This window comes from Chiloscyllium plagiosum, chromosome 20, assembly GCF_004010195.1.
Source record: "Chiloscyllium plagiosum isolate BGI_BamShark_2017 chromosome 20, ASM401019v2, whole genome shotgun sequence".
NCBI classification, from domain to species: Eukaryota; Metazoa; Chordata; class Chondrichthyes; order Orectolobiformes; family Hemiscylliidae; genus Chiloscyllium; species Chiloscyllium plagiosum.
Genome location: NC_057729.1, coordinates 1,635,610 through 1,647,282, shown reverse-complemented (window position 1 = coordinate 1,647,282; position 11,673 = coordinate 1,635,610). Strand labels below are relative to the sequence as shown.

General features: G+C 42.6%; 1 protein-coding gene across 1 annotated transcript in view; it reads right to left on the bottom strand.

Moving 5' to 3' along the window:
- The window catches only part of LOC122559939 (synaptonemal complex protein 2), a 238,107-nt gene that overhangs the window by 43,096 nt on the left and 183,338 nt on the right, over positions 1–11,673 (bottom strand). Inside the window, exon 13 of the mRNA XM_043710048.1 lies at positions 2,944–2,999. Coding sequence (XP_043565983.1) covers positions 2,944–2,999 — 56 coding nt within the window. The remainder of the gene's footprint in view (positions 1–2,943; positions 3,000–11,673) is intronic.

The following is an 11,673-nucleotide window of genomic DNA, read 5'->3' as shown; positions in this document are numbered from 1 at the left end:
TTTTCAGCTCTGATCTCCAGCATCTGCAGTCCTCACTTTCTCCTATCACCAATATCAGGGCTCATACTGGAAGCAGTAATGCAGATTTGAACAAGCTGCCCTCCCATCTATCCAACCCAAACTTTGGGTCTGCTACGTAGATGACACCTTCGTCATCACAAAGTGGAACAAATTATCGGAAACATACAACACCATCAACAATATCCTGACAGGCATAAAATTCACAAAAGAGGAGGAGAACGACAACAGACTCCAATTACTAGACATGACAGATGAACGTACAGTTAACGGAGAGCTTCAAACCAGCCTCTGCAGAAAAACAACAAACACATACTAAATACTTAACTTCAGAAGCAATCACCCCAACACCCACAAATGGAGCTGCATTAAGACATTATATGACACTGCAGCACCCAAGAACTACAAAAAGCAGAAGAAAAATACCTATAGAACGTTTTCAAGAAAAACAGGTACCCAATAAACACAATCTATCCATTTCTCAGAAATAAACCCAAACAAGCAAACACAACGCAACCAAAAACAAAAGCCACATTACCTTACATCAAAGACATATCTGAAATGACTTCCAGACTACTCAGACCCCTGGACATCATGGTAGCCCACAAACCTACCAACACACTTAAACAGCAACTAATGAAACTAAAGGATCCAATAGATACCACCAGCAAAACGAATGTCATTTACAAGATACCATGCAAGATCTGTAAAAAAACACTATATTGGACAAACTAGCAGGAAACCTGCCACCAGGATACATGAACTAGCCACCAAAAGACACGACCCACTATCACTAATTTCCATACACACAGATAAAGAAGGACTCCACTTTGACTGGGACAACACACAGATCCTAGGACAGGTGGAACAAAGACATGCATGAGAATTCTTAAAGGAATGGCATCCTAACCAGAACTCCATCAATAAACACATCGATTTGGATCCTATCTACCTATCCTTGAAAAAAAGAACCGGAAATGACATCACCCATCTTAAGAAACCAAGATCTATAAACAGAGAGGGAGGACATATCACCACCACTTCAGCACAGACTCTCACTGATAATGTTACCTAGTATGGTGATGAAACGTCTGAAAACGGGCGGCCAGTGGTTAGCACTGCTGCCTCACAGCACCAGGGTCCCAAGTTCAATTCCTGCCTTGGGTGACTGTCTGAAGTTTGCACATTCTCCCTGTATCTACGTGGATTCCTCTGGGTGCTCCGGTTTCCTCCCACAGTCCAAAGATGTGCGGGTCAGGTGGATTGGCCATGCTAAATTGCCCGTAGTGTTAGGTGCATTAGTCAGAGGGAAATGGGTCTGGGTAGGTTACTCTTCGGAGGGTCGGTGTGGACTGGTTGGGCTGAAGGGTCTGTTTCCACACTGTAGGGAATCTAATCTAATCTAAAACAAATCTTCAAACTCAGTGAGCTAACTTACAGACTTATCATCAACCTGACCTACAAATCTTCTCAAAAACTGCTAATCAGAAGAAGTTTATTATATTGATATCTGGAATGAGCGAACTATCTGATTTGAACAGACTGTGCATGTTTCCATTGGGGTTGAGAAGATTAATGGGTGACATGATAGCATTATATAAGATTGTAAAATGTCTTGACAAGGTTGTTTGGATGTTTCCTCTTGTGGTGACTCCATATTTACAGGAAGCTGTTTTGAAATAAGGGCTTGTCCTTTTAGCACAGAGATTTTTCTTTCCAGAACTTTGGTACTCTCTGCCTCAGAAAGTGATGGATGAGGTCATTGAACATTTCAAGATGGAGGTAGATTTTTGCTTTCCAAAGGAATTAAAGATGATCAGGTATAGATAAGAACGTAGAAATTTAAACACACAGATCAGCCACAATATTATTATATGGCGATGGAATTGGTGACTCCTTCTGCTCCAGATTTGTATGCTTCAAATGGTGCTAACCGCTGAGCCATCGTGCTGCCCCATACTTCTCCTGCTGCTGCCAAAATTATCTCACTCTTCCCATTACGAACTCTCTTCTCTTCTAATGAGAAAAGGCAGGGGAAATGAATGAGATGATGATGATGCATGAAAGTATGTAAGGTTTATAAGGGACTGAGGAAGCAGATCAGAGGGCATGTGGTGTGCAAAGCTGAGGGTGTCAAGTAGGTGATGGCAGTTTTGCACACAATAGTGACAGTGATAATACAAGAGTCTTGTTGTCATGGTAGGAGGCGGGTGCAGTGCCAGAGACAGAACATGTGATAAGTGGCAGAGAGAAGATCTGGCACTTGCTCTGGCAGGGCCATAAGACACGGCAAAAGTGAGGACTGCAGATGGTGGAGATTAGAGTCAAGATTAGAGTGGTGCTGGAAATGCACAGCAGGTCAGGCAGCATCCAAGGAAAAACGTTGATTTTCCTGCTCCAATAAGACACAAACCTTCTCTCTGCACTGCTGGCCAACCTCCACATGTTGGAAATAGCACTAGCCCAGGAGGTGACTTCAGACCAAGTCTGGTGGCATGCCCTGCTCTGCCTTTTCTCCGTGAATTAGACGACCCTCCTTTGCACGACCCTATCCATCAGGACCTCCAGATATGACAAAGAATTGTTCTGTCTTCCTCTTCTCTGACCTCCTCCTATTCTATCCATGACTGAGCAAGGTAGCTTTGGAATGCCAATGTGTGCTGAGGAGCACAGCTACATCTTAAAGCTGGTGTGGAACTAAGGGATGCCAGTATTTCAGTGGATATCTGCTAGGTGGCAAGTTGCTGTGCACACAGCACGTGGTAAGATGAGGTTGGATATTGGATATGATAGATGACACAGGGGCAGGGCAGGTAATTAATAAGGCAAATTTGCAGAGATGTGGTGACAGAACACATCAAAAATGCGAAACAATTTGTACTTAAAAGTGTAAGGTTCAGTCATAGTTGTATATTTATGGCCTACCTTTGTGGACTTTGATCTTTTCTCATAATGCTTCCTTTGCAGTGTTGCCACTTTTCCTAAAAACATACAATTATTACAATGTTCAGAAAGTTACAAAAGTACACCACCAAGACATTATTTACAGCAGATATCAGAATTAAAATATTCAATACAATGATTAAAAGCAATACAAAATTAGAGGCTGAAACGGACACAGAGCTGCACAATTCCTTAAGCCTACTGTTAGATCTGGTCATAAATGCTTGAAAGTAGATCAAATTTCATATTCAAATAAGAAGCCCTGTCAATTGATGGGCAGGGCACACGCTGATCATGATCTGGAGGTGGTACAGACAGTTTATGTCACATCATTTTACTTTTCATCTGCATATCTTCTCGGATAACCACAAAGCGTTACTGTCATAAGGAAACCTCTAGGAATGAAGGGAATGTTAGTCCAATAGACTTCTCAAAGTCATGTGTTGGATCCTTATTAAAATAATGTGGAAACATGTTCACCACTGTTTTATTACCATGTTTCTTGTTGGTCTGATTGAACAAGTAAGAATGAGAGAATGCTCAATAAACAGAAAGACACATTCAACTGGTTTTGTCTGTACGGATTCTCTGATTGTAGTGCTACTTCCCCACCTTCTCCACTTAATCCTGCACAGTCTTCTTTTTCAGATAACAATCCAATTCCATTTTGAATGCCTTGATTGAACCTGTCTCAACTACCCCACCAGAAGTACATTATGATCCAAACTACTTGCTGTGTGAAGATTGTCCTTATATTTCTGATTTTTTTTCCCAAAGACCTTAAATCAGTGCCATCTCATTTAATCTATCTACAAATAAGGTGAAAATGAGGACTGCAGATGCTGGATATTAGAGTAAAGAGTGTGGTGCTGGAAAAGCACAGCAGGTCAGGCAGCATCCAAGGATCAGAAGAATCGACATTACGGGCAAAAGCTCTTCATCAGGAATGAGGCTATGAGCCAAGGGGGTGGAGAGATAAATGGGAAGGGGATGGGGCTGGGACGAAGATACCTGACAGTTCAATAGATAGATGGAGGTTGGGAAAATGGTGATAGGTCGGAGAGGAGGGTGGAGGAAGGAAAATGGACAGGTAGGTCAGGTCATAAGAGTGGAGCCAAGTTGGAAGGTTGGAACAGGGATCAGGTGGGGGGAGAGGAAATGAGGAAATTGGCAAAATCCACATTGTTGCCATGTGGTTGGAGGGTTCCAAGGTGGGAGATAAGGAGGCGTTCTTCCTCCTAGGGTCGGGTGGTTAGGGAGTGGTGTTGGAGGAGGCCCAGGACCTGCACGTCCTTGGTGGAGTGGGATGGGGAGCTGAAGTGTTCGGCCACAGGGCAGTGGGGTTGGTTGGTGCAAGTGTCCCGGAGATGTTCTCTGGAGTGTTCTGCGAATTGACCTTTGACAAATAAGACATTCTCCATTTCTACACTGCCCGGAATTCTCATTTTGAATACCCCCATCAAATGTTCACTCAATTTACTCTTCTCTAGGGAAAGAAAAGGCCTACCTATTCAATCCATCTTTACAGTTTTTTTTCGCTTTTGAATGTATTCTTGTGAATCTTATCTGCACTCTCCCCATTCCACTTGCATCTTTCCTGAGATGTGGTGCTCAGAAGTAGCCACAATATTCCATCTGAGCTCAAACCAGTGTTTTCTACATTTTAACATTACCTCCTCGCTCTTATACGCAATACAACAATTAATAAAGCCGAGCATACTGTGCAATTTAATAACCATGCTCTCAACCTGTCTTTCCATATTTGTTTGCTCATGCTAATATACACTTAAATCCTTCTGCTGCTGCCCCACCTACTATCACCTGTCACCCATTATTTAGTATTGTCTCTATGTTGTTAGAATCCTTAGCGATTTTTCATTATTTTTGTTTTTCTTCTTTTATCTACTTTATTTTGGACTGTGAACCGAGAACTGCGAGCTGAACATGTCTTTCACCTGTGAGCATCAACTTGTGTTAAAAAAAGAACAAGCTGTTATTTGTTTATGAGACGAGGCCTGTAGGTTATTTCTTGATCAAAAGTATTCCATAGATTCTTCAGTGTTAGTGCAGGGGAGGGGAGAAGTATTCCCAGGTTGCAAATGTTCAAGTATCCCCAGATTAACAAGATCAGCACCTGGGAACTGGTGTTAGTAAGTCTGGATGGGTAATCCAAGATGGAGGATGGGAAAAGATTGTAGCTGCTCCTTTTTCAAGGTATTTTAGGTCTTGGAAGTGATTTCCTCAAATTCCAAGAGCAGCAATTACTGTTTTATACTGTTTTATATGCTGTTGCATTGTTATGGAACTTTTGGGGATAAAAAGTCAAAACAACTGCACTTTTAAAAGGGAGAAAGACAGATAAAAGGCAGCAACAGTGATTAGTTGGGGGGAGGGGGAGAAAGAGAGAGAGAGAGAAAAACCTACAGTACGAACTGACAGCAGTGAATCTGCACAGTTACTGCCTTTGCTGTTTGAGTTCATGTATCTCTGGACATCAGTATGTGTCTTGGAAAAATTAACAAACAGCGAAATTCACAGCTGACTTTGGAGGAACTGGTGTGGGAGAGCACAGGAATAGATAAGTGCATAGTCTTTAGCATGTAACCTTGCTGTAAGTCTGCAGTAGTGAGTAGAGTGTTTTCTTTCTTAATTATATGTTTTACTGAAATCCATCTCAAGACTAATTTTAAAAATATAAAACATAAGTACTAAGTTAGCCTGAAGCATGTGTTTTTAGAGCAAAAAGATGGTGTTATTATCTGGGTCCGTAGATTGTGAAGAAGCAAGATGGCCTTTAGTAGAGTGGTATGCTCTGAGAATATAGAACATAGAACATTACAGCGCAGTACAGGCCCTTCGGCCGTTGATGTTATGCCAACATGTGAAACCAATCTGAAGCCCATCTAACCTGCACTATTCCATTAGCATCCATATATTTATTCAATGATCATTTAAATTTCCTTAACGTTGGTGAGTCTACTACTGTTGCAGGTAGGGTATTCCACACCCTTACTATTCTCTGAGTAAAGAACCTACCTCTGACATCTGTCCTATATCTATCACCCATCAAGTTAAAGCTATACTCCTCGTGCTGCCATCACCATCTAAGGAAAAAGGCTGTCACTGTCCACCCTATCTAACCCTCTGATGATCTTATATGTCTCTATTAAGTCTCCTCTTAATCTTCTTCTCTGCAACGAAAACAGCCTCATGTCCCTCAGACTTTCCTCATAAGACCTTCCCTCCATACCAGGCAACATTCTGGTAAATCACCTCTGCACCCTTTCCAATCCCTACAATGCAGCAACCAGAACTTTATGCAATACTCCAAGTGTGGCCACACCAGAGTTTTGTACAGCTACATGACTTCATGGCTCCGAAACTCAGTCCCTCTACCAATAAAATCTAACACAGCGTATGCCTTCTTAACAACCCTATCAACCTGTTGGATATGGTACTTTAGGGAGAGTTTCCATGTTACTGACGATAATGTCAACAGGAAGTGTCTTTGGATGTGAATCCTATCAAATTGCAAGGATTGGTTGGAGCGACAGTTAGAGGCAATGAAGAATTTACAAGAGGTAGGGAGTGTGATGGATGGCCGTGGCCGTGATAGGAAGGGAGAAAAGCCGAGGATACAATCAGGTAGATGGGTTAACTCCAGGCAAGATAGGAGGGGTAGGCAGGTGATACAGGAGTATGGTTATCCCCATCTCAAACAAGCATGCTGTTTTGAAAAATGTAGGGGTGATGGACTCTCAGGGGAATGTAACACAAATAGCTAAGTTTCTGGTATTGAGACTGGCTCTAATGCAATGAGGGGTATGTCAGGTTACAAACGATCAATTGTGACAGAGGACTCTCAAATCAGAGGCACAGACAGATGTTTCTGCAGCCAGCAGCGAAAAAACAAAATGCTGTGTTGCCTCCTTGGTGCCAGGATCAAGGATGTCTCAGAAAGGGTGCAGACTGTTCTCAAGGGGGAGAGGGACCAGCAGGAGGTCATTTTACACATTGTAACCAATGACATAGGAAGGGAAAAGGATGAGATTCTAAAGGGAGAATCTAGAAAGTTTGGCAGGAATTTAAAAAGGAGACGCTCAAGGGTAGTAATATCTGGATACAAGCTAGTGAGGGTAGGAATAGGAGGATAGAACAGATGAATGTGTGGCTGAGCTGGTGCAAGGGCGAAGGGTTCACATTTTTGGATCATTGGAATCTTTCCTGTGATAGAAGTAACCTGCACAAGAAGGATGGATTGTACCTGAATTGGAAGGGGACTAATACACTGGCAGAGAGATTTGCTAGAAGGAGGAGTTAAGTTAGTGGGGAGGTGGGGAGCTGCTGGGGACCAAAGAAGTAGTAAGGAAAGAGATCAATCTGAGACTGATACAGTTGGGAAAAGGAGTGAGTCAAACAGTCAGGGCTGGCAGGGTCAAAACAGAGAACAAGGTAGGACTGATAAATTAAACTTCAATGCAAGAAGCCTAACAGGGAAGGCAGATGAACTCAGGACATGGTTAGGAACATGGGACGGGGATATCATAGTAATTACAAAAACATGGCTCAACAATGGACAGGATTGGCAGCTTAATGTTCCAGGAAACAAATGCTACAGGAAGGATAGAAAAGGGGCCAAGAAAGGAGGGGGAGTGGCATTTTCTGATAACGGATAGCATTACTTCTGTATTCAGGGCAGATATTCCTGGAAATACATTCAGGGAAGTCATTTAGGTGGAACTAAGAAATAAGAAAGGGATGATGTTAGTGGGATTGTATTATAGATACCCTAGTAGTCAGCGGGAAATTGAGAAACAAATTTTTAAGAGATCTCAGTTATCTGTAAGAATGAGAGGGTGGTTTTAACTTTCCAAACATAGACTGAGACTGGCATAGTGTTAAGGGTTTAGATGGAGAGGAATTTCTTAAGTATGTACAAGAAAATTTTCTATTTCAGTATGTGGTTGCTCCTCTGAGAGAAAGTGCAAAACTTGACCTACGCTTGGGAAATAAGGCAGGGCAGGTGACTGAGGTGTCAGTGGGGGAGCACTTTGGGACCAGCGACCATAATTCTATTTGTTTTAAAATAGTGTTGGGAAAGGATAGACCAGATCTAAAAGTTGAAGTTCTAAATTGGAGGAAGGCTAATTTTGATGGTATTAGGCAAGAACTTTCAAAAGCTGATTGGGGGCAGATGTTCGCAGATAAAGGGACATCTGGAAAATGGGAAGCTTTCAGAACTGGATAACAAGAGTCCAGAGACAGTATATTCCTGTTAGGGTGAAAGGAAAGGCTGGTAGGTATACGGAATGCTAGATGACTACAGAAATTGAGGTTTTGGTTAAGAAAATAGAAGGAAGCATATGTCAGGTGTGGACAGGATAGATCGAGTGAATCCCTAGAAGAGTATAAAGGCAGTACGTTTATTCTTCAGAGGGAAATCAGGAAGGGAAAAGGGGACATGAGATAGCTTCAGCAAATAGAGTTAAGGAGAATCCAAAGGGATTTCATAAATAGATTAAGGACAACAGAGTAACTTGGGAGAGAATAGGGTCCCTCAACAAGGCAGCCTATGTGTGGAGCTGTAGGAATTGGGGGAGATACTAACTGAGTATTTTGCATCAGTGTTTACTGTGGAGAAGGACATGGAAGATATAGAATGTGGGGAAATAGACATGACATCTTGTAAAATATCCAAATTACAGAGTGGTGGTGCTGGATGTTTTGAAATGCACAAAAGTGGATAAATCCCCAGGACCTGATCAGGTGTACCCTAAACCACCGTGGTAAGCTGTGAAGTGATTGCTGAGTTATTTGTATCATTGATATTCACAGATGAGTTGCCGGAGACTGGAGGTTGGCTAACATGGTGCCACTATTTAAGAAAGGTGGTAAGGAAAAGCCAGGGAACTATAGATCGGTGACATCAGTAGTGGGCAAGTTGTTGGATGGAGTCCTGAGGGACAGGATGTACATGTATTTGGAAAGGCAAGGACGGGTTAGAGATAGTCAGCATGGCTTTGATTGAGTTTTCTGAAGTAGCAAAGAGGATTGATGAGGGCAGAGTGGTGGACGCGATCTATATGGACTTCAGTAAGACATTCAACAAGGTTCCCCATGGGAGACTAGTTAACAAGTTTAAACCTCTTGGAATACAGGGAGAACTAGCCATTTGGACACAGAACTGGCTCGAAGGTAGAAGAAAGAAGATGATGGTGGAGGGTTGCTTTTCAGACTGGAGGTCTGTGACCAGTGGTGTGCCAAAAGAATCGGTGCTGGGTCCATGAGTAACCGTCATTTATATCAATGATTTTGATGTGAACATAGAAGGTATAGTTACTAAGTTTCATATGACACCAAAATTGGAGGTGTAGTGGACAGCAAAGAAGGTTACTTCAAAGTATAATGGGATTTTGATCAGATGGGCCAATGAGCTGAAGAAAGGCAAATGGAGCTTAATTTAGATAAATGTGAGGTGCTGTATTTTGGAAAACCAAATCAGAGCCAGACTTAATTGTAAGGACTTACACACTTCATGATAAGATCCTGCAGAGTGTTGCTGAACAAAGAGTGCAGGTTCGTAGTTCCTTGAAAGTAGAGTCACAGATAGGATAATGAAGAAGGTATTTGGTATGTTTTCATTTATTGGTTAGAGCATTGAGTATAGGAATTGGAAGATCATGTTGCAGCTGTACAGGACATTGGTTAGGCCACTTTTGGAATATTGCATGCAATTCTGGTCTCCTTCCTATGGGAAGGATGTTGTGAAGCTTGAAAGGGTTCAGAAAAGATTCACAAGGTTGTTGCTAGAATTGGAGGTCTTGTGCTATTAGGACAGTCTGAATAGGCTGGGGCTGTTTTCGCTGGAGCGTTGGAGGCTGAGGGCTGACCTGAAACAGGTTTATAAAATCATGAGTGGCATTGATAGGATAAATAGGCAAGGTCATTTCTCTGGGGTGGGTGAGCCCAGAACTAGAGGCCAAAGTTTTAGGGTGAGAGGGGAAAGACATAAAATGGATCTAAGGGGCAACTTTTTCACAGAGATGGTGGTGTTTGTATGGAATAAGCTGCCAGAGGAAGTAGTGGAGGCTAATACAATTGCAACATTTAAAAGGCATGGGTTAATGAATAGGAAGGATTTAGAGGGATATGGGCCAAATGCTGGCAAATGGGACTAGATTAAGTTGGGATATCTGGTTGGCATGGACAAGTTGGACTGAAGGGTCTGTTTCCGTGCTGTACAACTCTAAGGGTAGGAGATGGTTAGATCGAGGGAGGGGCCAGTGTTTGAACTAGTTTTGGCAGTCTGTTTCTAGGAGAAGGACTTTGACCACACCATTGCAGAACAGGGTGGCCGCTGATTTGCTATTAAATTACTGATTTGGCTGATCACATTCATAATGAAGTGATCATAATAAAGTAATGAAGAGTTTTAGATTTAGATTAGATTAGATTTAGATTTTGATTAGATTACAGTGTGGAAACAGGCCCTTCGTCCCAACAAGTCCACACCGACCCGCCGAAGCGTAACCCACCATACCCCTATATTTACCCCTTACCTAACACTGCGGGCAATTTAGCATGGCCAATTCACCTGACCTGCACATCTTTGGACTGTGGGAGGAAACCGGAGCATCCGGAGGAAACCCATGCAGACACGGGGAGAATGTGCAAACTCCACACAGTCAGTCGCCTGAGGCGGGAATTGAACCCGGGTCTCCAGCGCTGTGAGGCAGCAGTGCTAACCACTGTGCCACCGTGCTGCCCACGAACTCAAGCAAACCCTGTCTTCAACCCTATGGAGTTGGGCAACACAGTGATTAGGATCCCTGGGACATCTGCTGTCCAGGGAATAGAGAACATTTTTGTTATCATCTTTTTCTTTTATATTGCTTGTATTATGATTTGAAGCTGCATTATTATGCTGATGAAGGTGAAAGGATTCTGGGTAATACAAGATGGAGGATGGGAAAAACGTCTAACTGTAAGAGCTGCTCCTTTTTTGAGGTATTTTAGGTGCTGGAGATGATTCCCTTGAATTCCAGGAACAGCAATTACGGTTTTATATGCTGGTGCATTGTTTTGGAACTTTGCAAAAGAAAAAAATTCAAAACAACAGCAGTTTCAAAAGGAAGACGAGCAGACAAAGGAAGTACATGATGAGGACCGTGCAGGTGAGAGAGAGAGAGAGAGAGAGAGAGAGAGAGAAAGAAAACCTGCACAGTTACTGTCTTTGCTGTTTTTGAATTCATGTGTGCATCTGGGAAAATTAACAAACAGTGAATTTCACAACTAATCTTGGAGGAACCGGTTTGGGCGAAGTTCACAACACAGAATCAGATAAGTTAATTGTTGTTTTAAGTCTATAGAACATAGAACAATACAGCACAGAACAGGCCCTGCGGCCCACGATGTTGTGCCGAACATTTGTCTTAGCTTAAGCACCCATCCATGTACCTATCCAATTGCCGCTTAAAGGTCACCAATGATGCTGACTCTGCCACTCCCACAGGCAGCGCATTCCATGCCCCCACCACTCACTGGGTAAAGAACCTACCCCTGACATCCCCCCTACACCTTCCACCCTTCACCTTAAATTTATGTCCCCTTGTAACACTCTGTTGTACCCGGGGAAAAAGTCTCTGACTGTCTACTCTATCTATTCCCCTGATCATCTTATAAACCTCTATCAAGTCACCCCTCATCCTTCGC